At 47.1% G+C, this 25383-nt stretch overlaps 1 protein-coding gene across 2 annotated transcripts in view; it reads left to right on the top strand.

Moving 5' to 3' along the window:
- The window catches only part of Ush (Zinc finger protein ush), a 179183-nt gene that overhangs the window by 23002 nt on the left and 130798 nt on the right, over positions 1 to 25383 (top strand). The window contains exon 2 of one of the 2 annotated variants that reach the window (XM_076907980.1): positions 8534 to 8735. The exons of the other annotated variant lie outside the window; for it this stretch is intronic. Within the exon in view, the coding sequence (XP_076764095.1) occupies positions 8693 to 8735 (43 nt within the window). The 5' untranslated portion in view covers positions 8534 to 8692. The remainder of the gene's footprint in view (positions 1 to 8533; positions 8736 to 25383) is intronic. 2 annotated transcript variants of the gene reach the window in all.

Below are 25383 nucleotides of genomic sequence, written 5' to 3' on the forward strand. Positions count from 1 at the left end.
CTTGCTCCATTTATTAGGTCGAGGAAAGAAGTTCTAGCGCATTCCTAAACGTGCATCCGTGGCATCTTCTAACTCATTACCACGGCGATTCGTTTGATCCAGCCAGCAATCTTTGCCGCTTGAAATTCTTCTACTAGAGTAGGAACGTTTAAATCTTCCTGGAGTTGTATTACCCAAAAGGAAAAGCATGGAGCGAGTCAAAGTTCCGCGGTGCCCATTCACACCTGACGTCCTTCGCGCGAGTGGTAACGACCACTTAACGACTTAACAAGTCCAGGAGAGACGGGCGTTCAGGCGCGAAAGAAGCCGCGGTCCTGAACGAAAAAAATGGAGAGAAAAGGGTAAATAGTCGGCGGGCGCGAAAAAAGGGATACGCGCGTACGCGAGAGAAGAATCCTGGCGGGTATGCGCGCGTACGACTCGAGGCGCGCGTGTAAGAGAATTCTGGGGTAACAAATCTCTTCGTCGCCTCTCTTACTTCGTCTTCTTGGCATCGCCTCTTTCTCCTCCGCTTCGCTCTCTGGCTTCTCTTCCTCGAGGCCTCCGGCTCGTATACGCACGCCGCCAATTATAAACTCCCTTTCCCCGCATGCTATCCGCCCCCACCATCCCCCCCCGCCATCGACACCTCCCCTCTACCCGCGTACCAGCGAAAGGGGGCCGCTGACGCTTCTCCGAGGGCAAGGGGAGTCACTGGCGCTATCTGATGCCGCGGTAGAGGTGTTAATTCACGCTCTACCCTTTCCTTTCCTCTCCGATGCCGACCGCCACCCCCTCTCCATTCGTCATGTCTCTTTCCGTTCCCTTCTGCGACCCTACCTACGGGCACCTTCGACTCGTGCACCCCCACCTTGCTGCTCAAACTACCCCCACCAATCGAGTTGAGTTGGTATCCCACTTCTTGGCTCGCGTGTACACGCACACGCGTATCAGCCACCAAGCTTCGCCTTTCGCGGCTATGGAAAGGTGTGTGTAGGTGTGCGATATCACGCTTCTATGTATGTATATGTATACGAACGCACGCGAGAGGAGAGAGGAGCGCTTAAGATGGGCGTGAAGAGGAGTAATTGAGTCCTCGTTCTCGTGTTTCGGACATGGAGTAGGGTGGTTTAAGCCGAGGGTGCGCAGGGGTTCCTTTTTTTTCGGAGCAAGCGTGATTCCGACATGCTATTAGGGGTAATTACTAACAGAATTAAGACGATGCGACTATGTTTCGGTGACAATGGTATCGAAATGTTATCGATAATTCCAAGATATTGTTGGAATATTGTTAAATGTTGTTTATCTTGATGTTTCGACATCCGAAACCTCCACTGTTTCGAGATATCTTGTAGAAAACATCAGTGGAAGCTTTTTACGCGCGTTCACCCCTCGCAACAAAAGTGTCGATTTCTCTCTTCCATTTACCAAATTAATGGCACGTAACTTTTTCTTTCTGCAAGGTCTAAAACAATTGTTGTATGTTAACTAATAGATAGCAGAGGCGATCCGCGAGCCAGATACCGTGCGCGGTTTTATCGTTCGATCGTTTCGCGGGTTTCACTAAGTGAATTGGCTGGATCAGGCGGTGTGTTCGAAGGGGAAGGAAGGAAAATATCGAACGATGGCGAGAGATAATTAACCGCGATTGCGATTACAAGCGGCGTCTTATGTAAATCGGTGAAATAATTAATTGCGCGGCGGGGTAGAGGCTCCTATTCGGTAACGAAGGTTTCACGAATTTATTCAATCAGAGCCGCGCACAAGCATGCGGAATTCCGAGTGGATGTGCTTCTTGTACAGCGCAGATAATTAAACGCGTATGAAATATTCCAGTCTTGTATCTGGCGCAATAAATTATTTCAGCTCGTCGTATTTGGCGTAGGAGCGCGGTGCAGAAATTTATTACGCGATGCTGGGCTTCCAGGCATTCACTCGTGATTCCTACAATTATCCCAAGAACAGCCGTTGCTCGTACATGGAGAGAAATCGAGCGCAATTGCACCGTGGACGCTAAGCCGTCTCTAATTGTTAGAAGAATCCCGTCGCTACGTAACATACCGAAAATGTAGCTGCTGAAACTGTGCCATGAGCTTTTCTCTTTTATCACTATGCGTTGCGAGCGCGTTAAAAAATGTTTATCTAAAAGTTTTGACGGTATCCCAGCTTCGTTGGTGGAAGATCCTTCGCTATCTAATTTCCCCTTATTCGCCACCGTGAAAATCTAATTAAGAACTGTCGCGTTAGAAAGATACGAGCGTGTGTACTCTCTATGGAGTGGTAACTCTAACTCTCTCAGGTTGATACGCATTTTATAAAAAAAAAAATGGTACTCTTTTATATATTTTTCTCACGCACGTACGTACACGCAACAAACGAGAATCGTTTTGCGTAGAATCAAACGCGTCGGGCAGGAGGTTTAATTATAAGCATGGTAATGATTCATTGTAACCGATGGACGGCAGGACGAATGAAAAAAGAAAGGTGGATGTGTACGTGTGCTCCTCTACACAGCTATCAGAAATTATCTGATATGGTCGTTAAGTTAGTACACTGGACAGACACACGAGATCGTCGCTGATTGCCCACCCCCGTTCCACGTGCAGGTATACCGGGTGACTTCGTTAGTAGAGGCTGATCGTATCAATGCATCCGGAGTGAAGCGCCGAGTCTAATCTTCGAAAGACCGGGAAGAGTCTCTCCTCTTCCCATTCCGAGGGCGGAACGATTTCATCCCTGTCGATGTAATATTTGTCACGGGGCACGGTCTGACGACTTGATCGCTTCGATCGTGGCCTAGTCGGTTCCATTCGATCGAGTTCATTTACTTAGAGGTATCAGCGAAGTGTATCGCGAACGTTGCAAAGTTACGCGAAATCGATCTGATCGCGATGTTAGCTGGTAAGGAAACGCCTAATTATAACACGTGGCGGACCATCATCCGCGCAAGTAGCGTAGAACGTAACCTGTTGATAGGTCAGATTACCGAGACCGATTCCTGCGCCACAACTCGAGCCTTACGTTCGTAATGCTCAACAGGTTAATCGCAGGGAAATGTTACGTTGTCTAGAAAATTGCCTCGACAGGTTTTCCCGGGAAACTTTCGCTCGCGATGAGGGTTAAAGCGTTGTACCTTTAACCGTTCCCCTTATTCTCGCGTTTAATCCTATCTCGGTCGATCTGGCCAAAAGCAAAGAACGCGCGGTATACCTCTCTCCGCCTTGCTCATTTGATAAATAATCTCCGATAAACGGGTAAGATCGGTGAAAACGCGAAGTCAGGTGAAACGCGATCGTAACGGTGGAATTGACATAGCCTGGCAGAAAACGCGAGGCACGAGAACGTTCCGAGTGCCACACCCGCGTAGCCGACCTCAATATTATAATATTATCACCTCGAAGCGAGCTATAATAAGTCGTTTGCATCGTTGTCACGTGCCGTGGGATCTCGCTGCCTGCTACATACCCGTAGCTGATCGACAGTTAGGATAAAACGAAACGTGTCAGTTGGAAAAGCTGAAGGGCCAATGACCAGTTTCACAGGTTATCTCGCCGGCATAACTAGTCGAGGCTTTACCACCCGAGTCGAACTTGCTTTAAGTAACAAGTATCGCTAATACTTTATAAATCGTTCAATTCTCTCAAGGATAGTATCAATTTCGAGAGCTATTCCTGTCAATTTTCCGTTCTGCTCCCCAAAGGCATCGACGCCGCCCAAATAGAATTACGAGTCCGCAATTCCTCTAGGCTTTCTCGCGAACAGCCGCGAGAGTGCTCTTGGCGTCGAGGCGGTCGGATCATGGAAGTCGTTACGCCGGTCCTAGAAGTGTGAAAAGACAAACCGCAACGGCCATTTCCCTTTACTTGGTTATCGCGTTCTTTCTGGTTCAATCGAGGCGCTGTTGGTCGAGGGAAAGTCAGCTCGCGCCGGCCCTTCCTCTGATTCTTCCCGAAATGGAAAAAAAAGGGACCCGGATAATCGCGCCTCCGCGGAACGAGGCTGGAAGCCATTTATTCTTGTGGAACGGGGCGATGAACACGCGTGCGTAGTTATATCCGCATTATAAACACCCGGACGGACGCGGTGGAGGCGCGTACCAATATAAGTAAGCACACAGGGGCAGAACAACCGTCCAGAGGGAATGTCTCTCGCACACATCGTATGCAGGGTGGCGAACGAAACCGGGAAAAGTGTGAGAGAGGGAGAGAGAACGTGAAAGGAGTGATGAAGAGGCAGGATACTGGGTTCGTTGTCATGCAGGATGCAAAAGGGGGATGAACGGTGTCCGCCCCCTCAGCCAGCCATATCCCTCCTACACCCTCCTTCTCGTCGCTCTGTTCCCTTCCAGATGGCAAGCCGGCGCACTTCATTTCCGCGTCTTACAGCTAGCCGGCGTGCCGAAGGAAATGAAAACAATGAGATACAGCGGTCATCCGTTACCTATGCTCGTCGAGCAGCGTCTCTTAACTCGCATTTATATTACTTAAGCGCCTCTAAAAGCATCCAGCCATCTCTTCACTCCCTCTCTCCCTCTCTCTCCTTTATCCAAGTCACCCACACCGTTCGTTCGCCGTGGCGTCGGTGGTAACCGTTCTATGCCGTCGGGTGGCTCGATGAGTTTCCACCACGGTTCGAGAGAATCCACCAAGAAGGGAACTTGTATCCGCAATGGAATTGCACTTCTTATGAACGTTCTTATTAATTTCATTTGGTCCAGCTTAGTAGCTGGTAATGGTCGCTATATGCTAATGGTTGAAATCAATTTAGTCGTGGCTTATGCTTTTTTTTAATTCCTCGCGAGGTCCTCACGCGGTTATTCTAATATGATGTTAGGGGAAATTGAGGTTCCTCAATATTATAGTGTCAGCGAGAGTATATATAAACGTGGAATTGTAAAGTTAACTGGGTCGTCTCTTATTTTCTCTTTTCTGTTTCTCTTTTTTCCCTTTTTTTAATTCGCTGAGGCTAGTTGTGAGGAGGAGCGTTAGTTGTTTGAGGTGATTGATGTTCCGGCTGCGTTTCAGCGACAGTCGTTAAACGATCATCGTTGCGTCCCGTTGTCCCATAAACGTCATTATGCCCCTTGATTAATTCGCTGATAGTTGGTTCTTATTGCTGGCGAACGCGTTGTGAACAGGGAGAGATAGAGACCGATCGTATCCGGGCGCAGGTATGGAGGAGATCGAAAGTGGGTCGCGAGGGAACTCGCGAAATTAATTTCTTGAGATTACGGGCATCATGATGATTTTACCGAATCATGTTGGAAAAGAAAGTTTGCGAACAATTTTTCAACACCTGTGCTCTGAAATTTAATCGCTCTGATCATTTCTTATATTTCTATAATTCTCTGTCTTTATTCTTTATAAGTTTAATCAAAACTTTGTTGTAACCATCAGGTCGATAGTTGATCTATAATAGTAGGAATATTACCGTCGTCTCGCAAGGTTCCTACAACCTTAAAATATTACAAAATTCTTGACTCGAACTTCTTAACGGCTTTCATCCCCCGCGTATTTATAATCCCTGAAAAAGGATCAAAATGTAATTCAACTTATTCGATCCAACAATGACAAACGCGACATGCCAAGATCATCCACTCTGGAATCGTCCAAAGTTCATCCATCTCCTTGTCCATTCTCGTTTATACAAGTCCGGCCTTCTTCCGAGCTCGTCGATGCCTCGCATTAAATTTCTCTCCTCTCTTCCTCGCCTTCGCCCTCTGTCTCGCTCTCTCTTTAAATTCTGTTCCATCTGCACTCAGGCAGGCGCACGTCTCGCCTACGGAAATTATGAAATCAGAGACACAGGGCACGTACTCGGAGCCGCTTTCATGCAGGATGACTTCTCACTTCGGCTGGTGCTTATGGTGTCCTCGTGGAAGGAGATTGGCAAAAGTCGTCTCCGCGGATGATGTATCGTGTCGATGATAATAACGCCTCCGCTTCTTCCGTCCCCCTCGCATCAGTCTTCTCCCATCCTGGTCAGATAAATGATCTCGATGTCGTAGCATCGCGTTTCGTGGATTTCGCCGCGACGAATCGACGAAACGGCACGATTGATGAGGACTCGCTTAGCCGCGAAGGACAACCTGGTCCCCGTATAATGGAGAACCGTCCAGCGTCACACTTGGCCTCCGTTTCGCTCGTTCCGATGTTTGACTTTAGAATTAGTTAGTATCTGGGTGCTGACTCGGCTTCAGTCTGATAATGCACACGTCATCAGCCTGTTTCGATGACTCACTGCGAACCGTGATGTAGTGCCACAGGACGACGGTGAATATTCGATGCTGGTTAAGCGAATTTTTGTGTTTTCAGTTGGGATGATTAGATCGCTATCGGTTAAAGCTGGAATTTATGTGAGTCAGAGTCGAGGAACGAAGGCTACCGAATGCAGTACGGGATACTTCAAATATATCTTCATTTATGTTTGAAATTTGTGTATAGCGGTTCACACGTGCCTCCACTTTGAGAGGCAGAAGGGGAAACACGATTAAATCTGAATTTTCAAACAGTTCGTCTTCATGCGCTGAATCATTTGGCAGCGAATTTAGGTAGCGAGTATGTGTCGTTACCAGAGGCCGTATTTTATTCATCGCCGCGATTCCACCGACAATCGGCACGATATTTTTACCTCGTAATTGCGGTATCTAATTGCGAACGTTAACTGGTTCGATGCCAAAACGGAACCGGCGGAAGGGTAAGCTGAAATGGAGACAGGACGAAGAAAAGCGGAGGTACGCTATCACGAAAGGGTGGCTTTCCTGTATTCGCCACGATACGATGGAGAAGGATGAGTGGGTGGAGGGAGTGATCAGATAAAAGCCTCAAAAGTAGCACCGTTTCAGTTTGGAAAAACTTGTGCTATCCGAGCGTAATTATACGGTAACGAAGTCAGGGACGCAGCTTAAGTTCTCCACAACTTCTATCGAATTTCGTTCCCTATCCATTATCGACTTTTTACTCGTCGCTAATCCTTGGTCGTATCGAAGAAGAGCTCGCGAGAGAAATATATTCGATTAAGTTCCATCGTTCGTAATAGGATGTTTATCGTTAAATATAAAGAAAACGAATACCGCGACAAGTGAAGGCAACCTTCTTTCTCGTTACGTATTTTCCAAATTACAATCGTACGTTGCTGTGTATATGTTATAAGCGTATGGTAATAAGATATAAAATGAATTTGAAACGAGGAGCTTTACGATACACAGGCGAAAATTTCCGAGTGAACACGCGCGATGGCCGACCCTGGGACGCGGCCTAGAGCGCTCGTGGTGGATAGAGTTTGATAGGGGTGTATCCGGGGTGCAACCGCGCGCACCTTATCACGCCACTCTGCTGTTTTAGTTTTTGTCCAGCTCCTGCATATTCCAACTTTCTTCCTCGTACGCCATCGCATCGGATGCGCTGTTTACGTGCCACGTGCATGTGCATATGCACGCGACTGTGTACGAAAATGCATCCCCTTCGAGCCAGATACGCGTTCGCTCGTAGATGAGATAAAATTTATTTCGCAACAAAAATTTGTTTCCACCGATTATACATCGGGCAGATCGCGTGATGCGATAACAGGCGAGCGTATAATAATGGCCAAGTAGACGAGGTCTAATAATCGCTGAACATCTAATTATCGAAGTAATTTTAATTACAAAATTTGTACGAAAATCACATTATAAAATATAAGTAAATCATAAGTGCTTTAATTGGTACGGATTCAGACGTACAGTCATTTGTTAATTGGTTGTTACGAAAAAGAGAACAAAACTGTACGTCTAAACGATGGCGCGAAACCGCGTTCCTCGCGAGGAAAATTTCTGGCAAAAAAAGGAAACAATTAATTACCCAATCGGATTGGCACGCGTTGTTAATCCAAAAAATCGCTTCAAAGCGAAACGCGGGGTCCTGCGCGGCGGGCGCGCGCGAGAAGCTTGAAATTTTAATTCACCTCAGCTACGATTAACATAATTTCCCCGTTAACGTCGGGCCGAGTTTTCCTTGTCGCGGTTGCCTCAATGTAGCCGCATCGTTGCGCGCCGCGATAAGAGCTTACTCGCGCTCTCTACCGTAACGTTTAACAAAACGGCAAAAAGTGGCTGGTGGAACAACAGCGGGCCGGGTAGCTAACCAGCAGAAACGGGGAGACGGTGGGAGGGTAGGGCGCGGTTTGATTCGTAAATGAATATCAAGGTAGTCTCAGAGGCGTGAGAGAAAGCGCCGGGTAGAGGAGACAACGCGGGGTTGGATCCAGGCCGATAGAGAGAGAGTTGAAAGAGAGAGAAGGAAGAGGAGCTTCCGGTGCTGTGGCGTTTTTCAATTGGCTTCACGGAAGCTCCGTCGCTTTTATCCGCGCCGTAGGCGCAAAAGTAGAAAGCTTCGTTGCCTGTTTGCTCCATTGTCACGCGAGAACCGTCGCTAGTTCCTCGATGCGTCCCCGTCATACCGATACCTTCCCTCGCCAGAGACGGTTCTATTATCCGTGTATGCACTCAGACTGAATGCGTACGCCAGTGTGCGTTTATGGTGGATATTTAGTACGGGGAACGTGGATGTATCTCCAGGTGCGAGTTGTGCAATTCGATGAGATGCTTAATAGAGCAAGGAAACGCAACCGAGCTGAAAGGGACGACCAAGTATGACGGGATTGCTTGATCGATTGGCGGGTCTATTAGGGGACTTGGCATTCGGGTTGGTTCAGGTGCCCGCAATGGGGCATCGAAATGGAAATGGACACGGTTCGGCGAGCACGCGCCGCGGGAAAAGGTAAAAGAGTAATCGAGGAATGTCAGTCGCGGACTATCGGCTCCTGTCTAGTCACTGGAGAAATTGTTGAAGATTGAATTCCGTAGCTGCGGATATGTTACCAGCAAAGTATTAAACTCGTCTTGCTTCACATCTTATCAATCGGTGAAATTCGCCAACGCGCAAAACGTGCAAAACGTATTGGCGCGAGACTTTAATTAACCGTTCTACCAAATTCTGCATTTCATTGCCGCGCTATCAAATTTTTATAATTATACACGATAACAAACATTTTAATACAAGTGTGACGATGCGTCAGTGGATTTTATACGCGAACGGTTTCATACTTTACTAGCAACGTATCCACATTATCGAACCTGCAATTTGCGTCTGTTCGTTCCGTTACCTCCGACGGAGAGATGCTAGGAAACACGGCATTTCCATCTGTGACGCAAGGTTATGCAGGCAGGATCCGTAGTCAGTCATGGATGGGTGTAGGAAATTTCTTAAGTAGAATCACGATTTCACCGGCAGGCGGGGCTTGATAAATCGCGAGGCTTATCGTGCGTTCATTTACACCCGTAAGCATCGTTTGTTTCGAGCCAGAAATCATTCGGTCGATACGGAATCGTTGGCGATATCAGGGAAGCGGGGCCACGGTTGGGAAAAAAAGCACACTTTCCTCTACTATCTGGAGAACTATTTCTCCGGTGTCTGGAAAAGCATTGCCGCTACGATAACGACTGCGAGGGCGGTCGGAGAAAGGGCGAATTTATCGGATTGACGATGGTCGAGAGGCGGGCCGCGCCGCGCCGCACAGACATTTATATGCATCCGTGTACGTACACGGCACCAGCGTCTGGTCACACGTCCCGATATGAAGAAGAATTGTCCTGGAGGTAGACATTGAAGGCTTTTTTCCGGCCATGCTGATAACGCGATAACGTGCTATAGGGGAGCGTCGCCTTTCTCCAATTAAACGAGCAACGTTAACCGTGCCGCGCGTCGCTTATTTTCGTCCTCTATTAACCGTTCACGTCCGCGAACCATGCGAATATATACCCAGCCTGATAAAATTCTTCCCTACCCCTATTCTTGGAGACGTTCACGCGCCACTTTACGTGCTCTATTATTTACTAGTCTTCATCAGTTTCTGTTTCGCGCGTACATTCGTCAAGCTTAATTTCTCCTCGAAAATCCGAGAGTATCCTTGTTCTGAAAACGATCGAAGCGCAGCGAGGCAAGAAATTCAGCTCGTAACGATCAGTTGGACAGGTATGCAGATAGAACGCGTGGCAGATCGAAGGAGCAGAGCCGACGCGAGGTGTCCCGTGAAAGGGGGGATCGCGGAGGAAAGGGTGGCGGAGTCGGATGACCGTTTCGCAGGGTTGTACGGGGGTTGTGTACGATGCACCTAGCTGCAGCTATTCTAGCGGAGAGCGATAAGACCGGCGAAAACGGGTGGCTGTAGCCCGTAAATATCGAGACGGGGCGGCCAACACTGTTACCCTCTACCCCTTCTGCCACTCCGCGTAGTTTATCGCCGGTATCGGAAGTCGCGGAATCAGAGCCGCGCCAATTGTTTTACGGTGCTCCCATCGTGTCCTTCGTTTAACCCGTACTCTGAACTCGTTGCTGTTCCGACGACAAGTAAAGATCGCGATATCTCAAATTCAGCCCCCCCAGTTTTACACGAGCCGTTCAACCATTCCTCGAAGAAAAAGAAATATTAGATACAGGGACGAACGCATAGGTTAAAGTTGACGCGTTTTTATTCCATCGCATTGCGATACCTGATTTTCATTTTTATTCACGATCAGAACGACAAGGACGCGGGGCAAAGTCTCGAGATCGGAAGATCGAGTAGGGAAAAAGGACAACCAACGACCCTTTTTTTTTTCACGCGGTGTCGGGCTACGCTAAACATTTGTACCGTCATTTGTGGTTAATGGCCGTTACTTTGGCTGGTCCGTTGACGTCATTAATCATCGCGATCGTCGTCGTCATCGCGAGGGGGCGGACAGCTCGTATAAGGTGTTTCAAGTTAAGGAGTGCCTGGCACACGCGTCCGTTTATGCACGGCCAGGGCAGATATCGATCTCGATAATTGAATCGACCGATCGGGGTACCCCGCAGAGCGTGATACGTCCCTGCTAAAGGTACATGCCTCGTTTCGTCTTCGTTTTTATCACCTCGCGCTGTGAGAACGCACAAAACGACTCGCGAGGTGAAACCGCGAGCCTCTCGTACACCTTGATCCGCGATCAAATGAGATTGCAGAAACGAGACTTTTCTGCCTATCCTTTTAATCGTTTCGTATGGTACTGGACGAAGCACCGGTTTACTTCAATGATATCGTCGATGGAGAAAGTCGAGTCGATCTTTTTCTTCCATTAAACCATTTTTCTCTCACTTTATCATTTTTTTTTTTTTTGTGAAATATACGATTGACTTTGATATCGATACGTTAATTTTGAACATCTTTAAATAATTTGAAACAATTTTGGTTCGCTTATTCGAACGCTAGGCTGAATTGAAAATGAAGATGTTACTCGGAATGGCCTACAAAATTCCTTTCTGGATCGTAATTATTATGCCTCGCATTAACGAGCAATTAAGTAAAACGAGTCGTGGCTAGGGAACGGAACGTCGTTACAGTTGTCACGAAGACCGCGCGAAGACTAACAAGAATCGTGCACAGTGGAAATGTTTATCTTGTCACAAATCGATTGGAGCGGTTTCTCTGTGCGGCTTAATTAAATTTGTCCCGTTATCTCCGATCGGGACTATACCTGCTGTTCGCGAGAGAGTGCGTACGCTTACGCGGATAGGGTGGCGAACACCCGCGACGTTACTGCCTCCGACCCGTCAGGACTCATTAATTGAGAAATTAATCCTCGGTAATTGTGCTTTTTGCGCGCAGTTTGCCAATCCGTTTCCAGATAAGATAACGCGCATACATTGTGCATCGATGCCGCCCTTTCGTAATTGATTAGACAGAATTCTAAACGTTCATTCTTAATTCATCGTTTTAATCCATCAGTCGTTAAATGCGAAAGGTGCGTAGTCGGTTCAGGAACGTTCACAATAGTTAGCCTGCAGTTTATTTGTACCCTGCGCGTGTTACGGTCATTTGCGACTAAATTTTCCCCTTTTTAAGGAAATTAAATGAATTTCGCTCGTTACTTCTCTTTCTATCCTCGTTTACGAGACATTCGTATCAATTAGTTGTCTCTTAATTACGAATTATGGAGAGTTAATTATCACTGTTGGTAAATCAGTTACGGTTAACGAAGGTAATAAGGAAATGGAGTTCATACAATACTTTTACGTAACGAATATTAATGGTAACATATGTGTCGGTTAAATGTACAAAGTTTCCTGCGTTTTCCATGAATAAGTCATAGAGAGACAGAGAGAGAGAGAGAGGACGAGAGAGGGCAAGAGAGAAGGAAATATCCGCAGGAATAATCGATGCGACTCTTTTCGATACACACGTGTATCGTGTGAGTCGCGTGAGTAAGGCCAGCGCAATGCGGTCCGACAGGAAGAAGGATTCCATCGGTTCGCTTGATACTTGCTCGTTTTTCCAGCTTATCTTTCGTCCCGCAGGATTATTGAAAGGTTTCTGTTGCGCGTTACTCACTCCCTCTTCCTTCCCGGGGAACGCAATTTATTTTAAACGCAAACCCCCTCTCTAAACCCCCGAAACTCGCCACCACACGTATCGTTATTATCGATGATAAAATTTGCCAGAAACTCGAACCTTTCGTTTCCGCGTCCCTCGAAAAAAGCAGTAACGAGTATGCACGATTCTTTGCCGATGTTATTAGTGGCAAGGAGCCCGTCCACAGGAAGGACAGATAAGGACAGATAGGCGTACGAGGAATCGTGTATCGATATCGAAGCAGGATAACCACCGCGACGAATGAGGGAGTACAGACACGGCTCGTCCATTACCACTTAAGAAAGTCTCGGATCGATGGGAGAGAGCGAAGGTGGGATCGCGAAACGACGTACGCCGAACAAGTATCCTTTACCAGTTGACTCATCGTCGCGAAGTTGCCGGATGCTTGCTGGAAAACCGGTATCAACGGTAGATTAGGGATCTTATACAATTTCCTCAGCCACGATCAGTCTTTCGTTTCCTGGAAATTGGTCATTAATCAGTCGTTGCATCGAACAATGACACGTGAGAATCGTCGAGTCGAAAGATTCGAGTACGAAACGACATTCCTCGCTTCGAACCAACGATTTGAGTACACGAAAATTGCGAAAACGAGAGGAGAATCCTTTAAATGGAGCAGACTACGGTCGTAGCCGTGGTCGGTTCTTTCGAAGCACGAAAGACTGGTCGTACCAGTCGGAGGGTATTTAAGGTATTTAAATTAGAAGCGGGTTAGCGTCGTCGAGATTCAGTGACACGAGTCGATCGGTCGGTAGTTAGGGAACGGCGAGGCATTTAATGCGATTCGCGTGCGCGCGAAAGGACAAGGGAACTGTGGAAGCTCCCGATCTTAAGCAGTGTCTTCACGTGGCGGTCGGCCGTCAGTCTGTACGAGCGATCGTTTGACGAGAACCGCCTTGAGAAAAGTCCGCCGGACGGAGCATCAACTGCCAATCAAGGGAGGCGCCTAAGCGTCAGGAATTTCGCGATCGCGGACGTTCTCCTCGCGGCTGGCATAACAAGCGTGTGCTAATTGCCTTCACCTTCCCTCCTCGCCCTTCTCATGCCTTCCTCGTCTTCCTTTTTCGCTTCTTCACCGGCTCGTACGATTTCTCGATATCCGAGCTGCGTGCTACTCCTCGGCCTACCAGCTTAACGGTTTATCGCCGGGAAAGAAAGGCGTGTTTCATCTTCCTGCGATACCACTTCGGTTAAAAGGAACTTTGGTATCCTCCCGAAACATTCCATTCGGTTGATCGTCGTACAGCGTTATATAGAAGTGACGCAATCTAACATTCGAAACATTTCTAGTTTGTTTCAATAATCGTGAGCGATTGTTGATGTATTGCTCTATGCTTTTCACTCTTTGGTAGTCGATCTTCGATTCTCTTTCAGTTTTGTCTCGCACGTCGAGATTTTCTCCATGGTGCAACGTATGCATCTTTTTAACCGAGATTAAAATCGTTTTTCTTTCGCCAGTTACGTAACGATTGCTCGGAGCCCACCAGTCTGGGGTTAATGGTATTCCCAGTGGGTGAATATCGCGCGGATTTCATTGGTCCTTGCTCGCAAGGATAATTGTTGCGCGAATTGCTTAGCAGGTACGCAAAGGGAATCGGCGATTAGCGTTGCGACGGTAGGTGTGCGTTTCTGATCGCGTTTGCGGCGATGTCTCTACGTGGCGCGCATTCAGAGCATCCTAGTTGTTCTCCTGTATGCTGTCGCGGTGCAGATAAGGCGTTCGAAAGAGTCGAGACACGTGAAACAATCGACCGATGCGACTGATTGCCTCTAGCGGTTCAATAACACTTTGATGACGGGACGCACCGAGATCCACCGATCTAACTATCATAATCACGGAACTACCCCTCTTAACAGGTTCCTAGTGCCGTTTATAGATATTCCACGAGTTCTATATTTGCATTCGCAAACATGTAGAATGGTATCCGTACACGTTAAGATTTCCACCGCGATACGTAACACGTGAGACACGGGCGAAGAGAAATTTCAAGGTGCATTTCACTGTTTTAGATAGAATCTCAGATACACGCGTGGACCTTTAAAAAAAAACTCCTCGTTGCCTCGCCATCTGTTCGTCCCCAGTTTTCTGACCGAAGCGATTCGAGCAAAGGATGAATATAGAGCGTTCCAACGTATTCCTCTGGCATTCGAAGCGCGCGTACGAGCATCGACAAATTAAAGGCAAACGAATGTCAGTCGCATCCGTCAGAAGCGCATCACGGTGGCCAGCGGTTGCTGGGAAAAAAGTGGTTTTCTTACTTTATTTTTCTTTCTTTTTTCTCGTGAGCGAACCGATCGGTTTCACGGGGGCAGGGCCGGGGGTGGTCGAACAAGTCGACGTGTAGGAATACGGGGGTTGGAGGAGTCGAGGGGGCCCAGGGATTGCGCAAAGGGAGCAAAAAGGGGTGGCTGGTCTTGTCGGACCGGGGGATCTCAACCGGTATCCCCGTGCATCTGGGAGACGGCTATGCATTTATGCATGTTTTGCGGGTATCGCATGCTTCTTGCCAATAACGCGCCATTCTACGTGGCACACGACCCGCGCGCACCGTGCCTCCATTTTCTGCCCACCCCGTGGCCGTACCGTTTCGAGAGAGTATCATGAGCGTTCCCTCCGTGCGATCGAGGTAAGCTCGATGATCGATCTGAACCGCGGACGGCATACGAAAGGATTGATTTAGTCGGACTCTTGTCGGAGGAGGATCGTCCGCTGGGTTTTGTTATGCGTTCAGTAATTCGCGCGATACTTGTTTCGTCACTGGTGATGGACAACCGATGTTCTCTCTTCGCATTGTGCAACTCTCGTGATTTCAAATCTGATCGAAGGAAAGTGTCAGAGTTGTTTTACAACGAAACGCATTCCCGTAATTGCGTGGGAACTGGTGGAAGATAAGTTCAGAGAATTGGCTGAATTAGTTAGGAGATCGAAGGAATGTGAGCAAGATAGTTCGATCGTTACTGAAAGTACGGCCAGTTATTTTCGTTAGCTTCGACTGGTTAAGATTAATCGTCGGTACGAACGCTGTTATCAGCGGTAATTCCGTTTAATGGTCAGAGTTGACTCTCGGTTAGATTTTTGTATCGCGGGGCAATTGTCATTTCGTATACTTCCAGATCTAAAATATTACGTACACAGAGACGAAATGTACGTACGTCGAGGAACACTTATTATACCGGGGATACGTTGCCAGTAATACGTTGCGGCCAGTAAAGTCGTAAGTGGGCCCCGTTAATGGCCGCCGCTGTACAAGATAAGGAATTATTGATCGTAAATAATTTTGTAATGTACGCGACGATAATGTTGCAATCGCTGCCTTTATCGACTCGGCATTCCATAGATGCGCGATCGGACGTAAAAGTTTTCGCGGAACTTTCTCGGGTTTTGATTTTGCTCGAACCAGACGGACCTTTCGTTTCACTCGCTCACTTACGTTTTAAGAGCGGTCTTCGTACAGATAGATTACAATCGATATTCTCAAAAATTTGTCCTATGTATCTATTAAAAGAGAAAGGATAACATGTTTCATAATTTTTTTTACGTATTCAGCTCTATACGATATAATAACGCGTTTCTTTACAACGGTTATCTGAAACTCTCACAAAGAACGTATCCAGTATCATCCTTATAGATTACACAGAATAATTTCGCGGCGTTAAACGCGACGAGGCAACAAAAGAGCCAGATAAATAGTCAAAGACGATGGGTAGCTCACACCTTCGAATTATCTTCAAATACGCCAGCCCAGTGCGATCCGTGGCCCTTTAAAGGGTCTACGAAAGGGTTTTCACACGATACAGAGATCGTTGAAGCAATGTTTGGTCCCAAACGAAGTCTACAGGGAAACTATCGCAGTGTTACTCTGTTCGAGGACAGTATCTCGACGAGTCGCGTCAGTATCGCGCGTTTTTAAAATGGACGCGAATTAAGATACACACCGCGTGTATATACCTACTTGGATCTCTTCTTCTACCTGTTTCTCATAGGTATTAATCGCTATCTGATTTATCGAGGAACCTATAATTCAGCCCGTCCACGTTGACACGTGAACGCAAGCCGGCTGCAGCACGCTGCGCGACACACACGCTCCTCGTACGTGCATACGGACCGTCGGCGTGCATACAAACCTGTGCGCAAACAAGAAGCTGTCTATATCGTAATTTTATGCACTTCTGTACGATGAATATGGATTCGCGGGCCGCGCACCACTGGGTCGTCGATTTATGCGGCCGCTCGGGTAAAGCACTATTTACCGAATAGGCGTGGAATCGAAGAAAAATGTGCACGAGAGGCGGCTTCGTATCTGGAGTCACGCGACGGGACCAGAAATACGCACCAGTTTCTTCTGGCCGATGATACGTTCGTTAAAGTATCGCGCCGCGCCTGTAAAATGTTGCTGCGTTCGTCGAAATGTATAGGCTCGAGAGACAGCTTGTCTTGTTAACCACGCTTCCCCGAGATCTTCATCGCGTTAAATGTTCGTTCTTGTCGAACAGGATTGATTCGCTCTGATCGAAAACGAAATTAATGCCGCGGATCACCATTCCATCAAATTGTTCACAGATACTCGAACTAAATTGGACTGCATCCTTTACCTTTAATTTCGTTCATGCACCGTTCCCTTAAACAGTCTTGTCTCAAGTTTTCATTTTACTTGATTCAAATCTGTCTCGTAAGGTATAGCTTTTTAAATTCGCCTCGAAGGGAGGAAGATTCGTAATGGCATCGCAGTAATTATAATCGTAATCGTGTTAACATAATGTTAACATAATTAATGCACGCGACTGTTTCGTCATGGGGTTCGATCTGAATCGCGATCATTGTAAATTTAATTAGATGCCTGACGCGGGAGAGGAGAAATATTATTAGAACCGATGGGGGAGATTAGTGTGGTCGGAACACGTAGTATTTCACGGAAGAAAAGAAAAGAGCAGCTATATGTGTACGGGAAGGGGTTGGCAGAGGGAGCTGGAGGGGTGAAAGGGAATCGGAAAAAAGCGAATAATCGCGACGAAGGTTTTCGTGCGAGCCTACCCACATTCCTACCATCGGCTACGAATGTTGCGGGCTCGTACGAAAAAAAGGGTAGCAGATACGGACGGGACAATCTGATTAGCGCAATCTAATTAACGCTGCTTTTAATGGCGTTCATTAGCACATGCGTCCCCTTTCCCCCGGCGTTCGTCCACCTACGGTCCCTCCTAAGCCTCGACCCATTCTCCATCGTCCTCCACCGTTACTGTCCCTTTTTTTCTACCGCATTGACACTATCGCTTCTGCTGGTTGATCGTTTCTTCGGGACGTTTCCTCTTTCCTTTGCCTATCTAGGAAAACTCGAACGAAATCTCGGCTTGAAGTATTCCAATCGATGTACGTATCGATGTATTTAAGGGATGAAACGTACCTTTGTTCTTCTTTGTGTTCGTAAGATCATAAATCTGCATAAATTAAAGCGTAGTGTATCTTCTTTTGTTTTATCGTGGCACAATGTAGATACGAAGGTAGATAGGTGTGTGTACAGCTTTGTAGCTCGTAATCCACGCGGTGCTATCTTTGAGGAACATTTTTTACCTTTGATATTGCCTTCTAGAGATGAAAAGATTTGCTCGACGTTCTTGCCCTTCATACGTGGTACTTATCAGCGGTTGAAGATCTCTGTTTGTTAAGCGGCTCTCTCTCTCTCTTTGGGTGGTACTTCACGTTAGAACGATGAAATTCATTTGTCAAAAATAGGGCGTAACGAACTGATCGCCGTGTTCAGAGAATATCCTCTGTGGTTCTTTTATCTAGCGAAAATCCGTGGTAATTGCATTAAAAAAATTAATCGCGCATTGTGCAGTATTACTCTACAGCATTGCTAGAAGAGGAGCCTAATTAGTTAGTTGGTTCCACGGTGTTGAAGCTGACGGACGATTATTAAATGTAAATGATCGTGCGCAAATAAACGCGGTAACTGAATTACCGTATCGTATGTTATTCGTATGTTTCCGTGATAACAACTTAGTTAAAAATTGTTACCGTAAAAAGCCGAACACGTTTCGCGCGTTCCTTTAAATTGCAAATATTTCGTTTCGCGAATATCTCGGATTCCGTATCGTGCGCCGGTTCGACTCGAAGCTATGGAAAAGTAGGTGAAGGTGACACTTCGAATTATAGGTGGATTAAAATGGCAACTTTTATGTATCGTATCGTATCGGCGATATAAGTACTTATTTTCGGAGTGAAACGATGTTAATACCGACCCGTGTATGGAGAGTGCGTGACATTATATGGATATTAGCAGATCTCGTGGACGATAACCCAACGATGGTCGTTCGTCGGCCATAGTTATGCGGGCTTTTTACGCAAAAATCTTAATTCAGAACTTCGTGCCGGTCCTAAGCAATTATGACCTACATACATTAGGCTCGATTTAATGAGTTGGAGCAAACGAAGTTGAACGTGCACCCTGTTTTATGGTAGAATCGTTCGATTCTTTGGTACTTCGATATTTAATTGACGAAAAATGTTGCAATCATTTTCAGCATTTCACGATTGCTCCAAGACGCTTGTTTCGAGCTCGCCAGTCACACGCGACAGAGATCCATGAAAGAACGTGTAATATTTGATTCACGTATTGGGGAACATTAATCAGTCCGATTACGAATAATTAAAAGCTTTGTTTTGAACGTTAACCCGCGATAGTAATTATGCAGGCAACTGTTTTAGATCGTAGAACGCCAGTAGCGATCAGAGTCGAAGACACGGGTAGCTGTATCGAACGCAGCGGAGAGGCTTATTTGTTTTCGGCGCATTTCCGTATCTTTTCCGCCGCGATACGATTCAAAATATCCGAGAATAATCGTTTCTCGATAATGAGTACGTGGTCGCTGCCTACTAATTAAATGCATTCCGACATGCTCGTAAACACAGCTACGATGAGGAAATCTGATGAGAGGCTCGATAAACCGAACCTTTCCTTATTTTTTACGCTCGCTGTCTCGTCGTAATTCTTATCTACTCGACGTACAAGAGAGGTACAAGGCGAAAGATTACAATTGAAACAGATTTTTAAATAACAACCGTTTCATGGTCGCATCACGCGGATTCCTGAAGCTACGCGAGAGGCGAGCAGCGGAACGGGGTTTCCCAAAACAGAGTCGAGCAATTCTCTAGACGTAGGCTGGGGAGGCGGCGCGGGGTGGAAAAGGCATGCGACGGGTCGTAAAACGACAGTAAGTCACTTAGCCGGGGAAATCTCGTGGAGTATGCACGAAGGCGAACGACGTACGCTCGCGCGGGCCATGCACAATCGTTTGATATCCATACAATGCGAAGCCCGCCAAATACAAACATGTACGACGAAGTCGGCCGCGGTTCTCGTCGCCGCTTCGTACACTGGTCTTCACCAGCACCATCGAACTTTGCGCCTCCATGGAGGCGCACACACGCACTCGTCGACGATGGTGTGCACACGCGTGTACGTACAAACACTCGGACACGTATGGACGCGTACACGTACACGTGTGCCGCGAATACGGCTACGAACGGCAGCAGAGATAAGGCATGGCACACGTTGCTAGATATGTAGCAGATACGAACCGACGGCGTTTGCCAAGCTACGGGTATACCGACTGTACGACCTACAACTAAAGTAGGTACTACCTACTAGGCCTACTACAACGTACCTACAGGGAGTGGTACAACTACCAGACGCGATCGAGACATCCATGGGAGCAGCCCCCGAAGAGGTATATGTAATCGTCCAGCGCGACAGAGAGTCGCGCGCTACTGTCGCGCGAGCATTATGGGAAAGTTTACCGGATCGGTACCGTTCACGAGTCCAGAGGTTGCAATGGTACTAAAATTTACTTCACTCGAGCAACTTTTACTTTGATCCAAGTAAATTGTTCTTTTTCGATTCAAATAATATCGATGTTGATGTTGTTTTTTACTGGTAGTTTTTGTCTGACTTTTTCTGTTCTATTTAATCATTGAAGGTAGTGTCTCCGAAGGGAGATCGTTGTCATAGGACAGAAGGATCGACAGACTTTATGTACGTCTTTCTCTTGTGTGATTCGTTCTTAGTGAATGAGGGAAGACAGCTTTAATCACGAGAAATGGTTGGATAGCATTGACCTAAGATAGAAGAGGGTCTCGAGAAAGGATTGCTGGTTTCGTCTGTTTTATATTCCGAATGATACCAGAATGCGCCGTCTTGATTCTTGATGGGAAAAGTTTTGAAAGATCGTGGTTTGGCGTTCTTGGTTTCTTTGTCACGTTTGGGAAAACATCGTAAAATATTCAGGGATTCGTGGCTTTCACGGATTTGTATTATACAGTGGCTGCACGGCCAAAGCTTTGTAGTCTAATCGTATGTCGTTCTGGAAAAGGAATCTCGTCGTATCGCCGGTATTATGTGGTCAGCCTTTCATCAAAAGTCGAGAGATCCAGAGATCGTTATCGAAACGTGTCTTGCCAGCGGCCCCAGTGATTGATCACCTATCGGAACTTTTTTTAAATCGAGCCACTTTTTTTTTTAAAAGACCCACGCGGTTTACACCCGCAAACGTCAACGGTGATCGCTATAGCCCACCGGTAGAAACTGATTGCTCGCTGAGTCATTGTACATAAATAGCACGGCGAAAGAAGCTTCCTAGACTTGGAATGCCAACTTGCGGATACTTCTCTCGAACCTCAAAATATTTTCTCTCCTCTGCGAAATAATCGTTAACGCCACACGTGAATACCTCAGAATTTCCAAGTCAAAAGTAAAACCAATCATCGTTTCACTTTCCCTAATTTTCGCAAAACAAATCTGATATCAAAGTACACGAGAGCCATATGGTATTCAATAGCACTGAAAACCAAACGATGAGAGCTTCGATGGAGATTCCCTCCCATGCGACCTGCAGCAATAACACTTTCTTCCTCTCGCGCTGTACGATTCGTCCACCAGCCGGGTGTCGACTCGTTTTCCACGGCCAGGAGCGTGCCATAGGTTATTGTTAACATCGTTACTATCCAGTGAACGCGTCATGCTCAGGCATCTAGGAGTTTTTACGACCTGTCCGTGGCGCGCGTGTGCGTGCGCGCGCGTGAAATCATGCGTGCATAGCCTGTTAAAGCAGGAGGCGGAGGCGGTGTCGGAGGCGGAGGTGTAGATGGAGGTTGGCGGAGGGCCGAGGACACGATAGCGAGCAAGGGATCGGATATCTGTTCGCACGTCATTACCCCAGACTGCAGCAGCAGCAGGATCCAACGTTAGGATCGTTTCCCGTAGAGAGAGAGAGAGAGACAGTATATGTGTGTGTGTGTGTGTGTGTGTGCGAGAGAGTTTGAGAGAGGGAGGGTCGGAGGCGACTTCGTAGCCGCTCGATCTCACGTGATCTATGGATCATAGCCCGTTTAATTCCGGCCCCGCGCCCGCGAAAATCTATCGCCCGCCCGACGACGGAGGGAAGACGGCGTCGCGTATTAGATCAATGACGCGGCGTAATCTACGCGAATCTCTCGGGTTATTGAAAATCGAAATCCCCGGACGGGCTTAAAAATGATACATGGCCACGGGCTGGTGGGATTTAAATTCTATCGGAGGGCCGTGAATTCGATTCGATCGTCAGATTGAATGCGAAGGAACTCATCCGCGTCGTCTCCAAGGGAGTAGAACTTGGCTGATACGTCCGTATCATTCGCGGGAAACGTATCGTTAATCAACCATCGTTGTTACGACAAACCAGTAGATTAGTCACGGAGCTAGTCATACCCCTCATCTGTTAATCACGCGTTTATGCGTGTGACACATTTTTTTCGTGCCCCAGTATCGGTACCAAGAAACGTAATCTTACCTCAACATCCTAAGCATCTCGACTCATCGGTACGTCATCCACGTTCGACCGCGATAGACGGTGCCATTGGAAGCAATTCGCGACTCTCGAAACGCGAGTATACAGTCGACATCCAAAAGCTATGCTGCGAAGGAAAAAATAGCCACTTCTCAGAAGCGAAAAAAGGGATAGAAGAACAGCGGGCCCGAAAAAGAAACTACAGCGGATCGAATCTATCGAGTATCAGGACGAGACTCGTGGGCGATTCTAGGCAAGAATATCGAGGTCTCGCAGAAGAGGCGGTAGATAAGAGAAAAAAATGGAATAGTAAAACGAGAGAGGTAGAAAGAGAGAGAGAGAGAGAGGGAGAGAGAGATGAAGCGAGAGGGGCAGAGGGAATTGGCGATGATCGTGGCGATGTCTGCTCCGGCAGCGAGACCCAGGGCCGGCAACAATAATCGTCCCTCGTATCGGCCGTGCACGCCCGTTATCGCGGTTATCACCGCGTCCGGTCTCTATCGGATATCTATGCAAATCGCAGCTAATTATATTTAATTAGATTCGACCACGGCGCTCCCACCGATTGCCACTCGCGTCCCACTCGGTGTGTACGTACGTGGTTTCGATCGTGTTCGCGTTCGTGTGCGTCTCGCGCACGGGCAGGGTCCCCGTGTACTCTCTGCACTCGCGAAACACGCGTTCACCCGTGTGTTGCGCGCGAGATGATCGGAGTGCTGCGCAAATAAACCCGCGGTCTCTGGGCGTGGTGTGCCTGACTCTTGGTGTTGCGTGAACCCACGATTTTTCGCTTCGCGAAATTCGAGCCGGGATTATCGGTGGAATCTGTTGGAAATCGAAGTTGATCGATGCAGGTGGAAGATTGGAAATTTTGCCATTAACGTTACCGCGTATCTACTCTACATTTCGTTCGATACGATTGAAACGAGGCTGTTTTTCGAAATGTAGTTTCAGCGTTGATTCAAGGTTCATAGTGCAGAGTTACTAACGAGTAGTACAGGTATTGAGAATGAGGCATCGGAAGGGTCTACACTCGAAATCGATTAATTCCCAACTCGATGACCGTGTTGAACCAGTCTTCGCTAATCTAACTGCGTCTAAGCGAGTTGATTTATCATTCGCTCCGGACGGAACTACGTTGATCGAGATCCACACCTCGATTATTTAAAATGACCGAGTAGAATCTTTCTTCTATCGCTGTGCCCTCGTTTCTTCTTCGATCCACTTTCTCTCGAGTCGATTTTTCTCTTCTTTTTTTCAACGAACCTCGGAGCAACGAAACGAAAAGGTTAAAGGCGCCGCGTAAACTGCGACGTTCCTCATAAAGATAACCATTTGAGAAGAGGGATGGAGAGTCGGCGGTTCGAGAGATACCCCTTCTCGCTATTGAGTCCTTTCCGCTACCATCTTGGGTCAGTATCCCTTCGAGTTGAACCATTTATTGCACCGTTGCGCCCGCTATCGAATAGAGTTCTATTTGTTCGCCTCGAGACGTATGAAGCTGTTTGGTTTGCAGTCGTTTAACACTTTAACGATGAATAGTCTCTTAAAAAACGGAGACAGATAGACTCTATTTGGCGCATACGTCTCCAGCCGTATCGATACTGGCACATTCTACTTCAACCAGACACGCAGCAGATCTGTAGATAGCAAAGCCGTTCAATGAGCTATTATTCGAGCATGTTGTTTAATTAAGGTAAACTCTAAATTTACCTTTGCAGGTATACACAGCGCTCTCGCAGACACGAGTTAATGCGAGCCGATAAATTTTCTTGCGAGTATATACATATAATAGTTTTCAATTATTTAGCCACTTAGCATAAACCGGCGCAGATCGTGCAGCGAACATAAGCGTCCGGTAGCCACGCTCCGTACTCTTCGTTTTCATAGAGATATCCCATTGTCGTGATATCAGCCGAGTATTCGCGTGTACCACAAGTTAGATTACGTCGGTGACCATCTGTTCTCGAATTGTCCTCTCCATTCCCTTCTTCTTCCACTCTTCCCTCTTCGATCCTCGGAGAGACTGCCTCACAGCATTAACGAGTGTTCCTCGTGATCGTACGGTATATAAACCTACCTGTTGGGTGGCTGGCCGCGGTAAGGCCGGCATCGAATCGATCTCTCCCCCTTCGTCGTGACCTTCGAGAAAGTTTGATCGTACCCTGACCCCTTCCTCTCTTCTCTCTCTCTCTCTCTCTCATTCTTTCTCTCTCTGGATCTCTCATTGTGGAAGGATCTATCCTCGACCGATCTGTGACGAATCTGTAACGCTTTCCGTTCACGATCTCTCGTGACCGGGTATCTGGCGCTACGGCTACCTAGTGCCACGTGTAATTAACGGGAACACGATTTTAATTAGGGATTTTTATGTGTCCGATTATGTTAATCGACCGGCTGGTTGTTAATTGACGCTGCCGCGCGCGCGGCCCTATCGATCGAGCCCCAGGGTGGAATTTCGCCCCGCGAAAAAGCTTTCGGGGAGAGCAGTCGTTCGGAATTTGTTAATTCCTTGATGCGGCGCGACGGTTTATCGGCCGTTCGCGAATAAATTCTGCGTCCATCTGATAAACCGACTGTTCTCTTCCCCCTCCTCGGACCGGCGGATAGAACGAGCACGATTATAAATTTAATAGTGCGTACACCGTGTTCGCTTGTAAATTTTTCCACGATTATTTTCGACGCTTTTCAATAAACTATAGAAAATGTGCTGCGGGGTTTTTCCTATTTTTTTTTTTTCGTTTCTTTTAAATTAACGTTATGATGTTTGGTCGTTTGTCATGATTATTGGGGAGTTAGAAATCTAGTGGATTAAAGTTTTGAGATAAACTTGGTTTTTCGAGTTCTTTGCGTTTAATTAGCGGTATCGCGTTGATGGTTTTACGTAGTAGCCCTTAGGACGTTGCTCTGAGCAGTCATTCGCGATGCGAGCTGTGGGAAGAAGTAACCACACGTGGTAACATTATACAAGTGAGATAGGTATATCAATTTGTAATGCTAGAAATAATACGGTGAGAATGACGAGGAGAAAGTGCCAAGACTGGATCAGCAAATTTAGATCTGCATATCGTTTGTATTATTTTCAACTATCGAACATTATTGCTCTTTTTGCGTTTAAAATGTTCCACGCTGCTCTCGCACCGCACGTTGGAATTCTTC

This window comes from Xylocopa sonorina, chromosome 17 (genome assembly GCF_050948175.1).
Source record: "Xylocopa sonorina isolate GNS202 chromosome 17, iyXylSono1_principal, whole genome shotgun sequence".
Classification (NCBI taxonomy): Eukaryota; Metazoa; Arthropoda; class Insecta; order Hymenoptera; family Apidae; genus Xylocopa; species Xylocopa sonorina.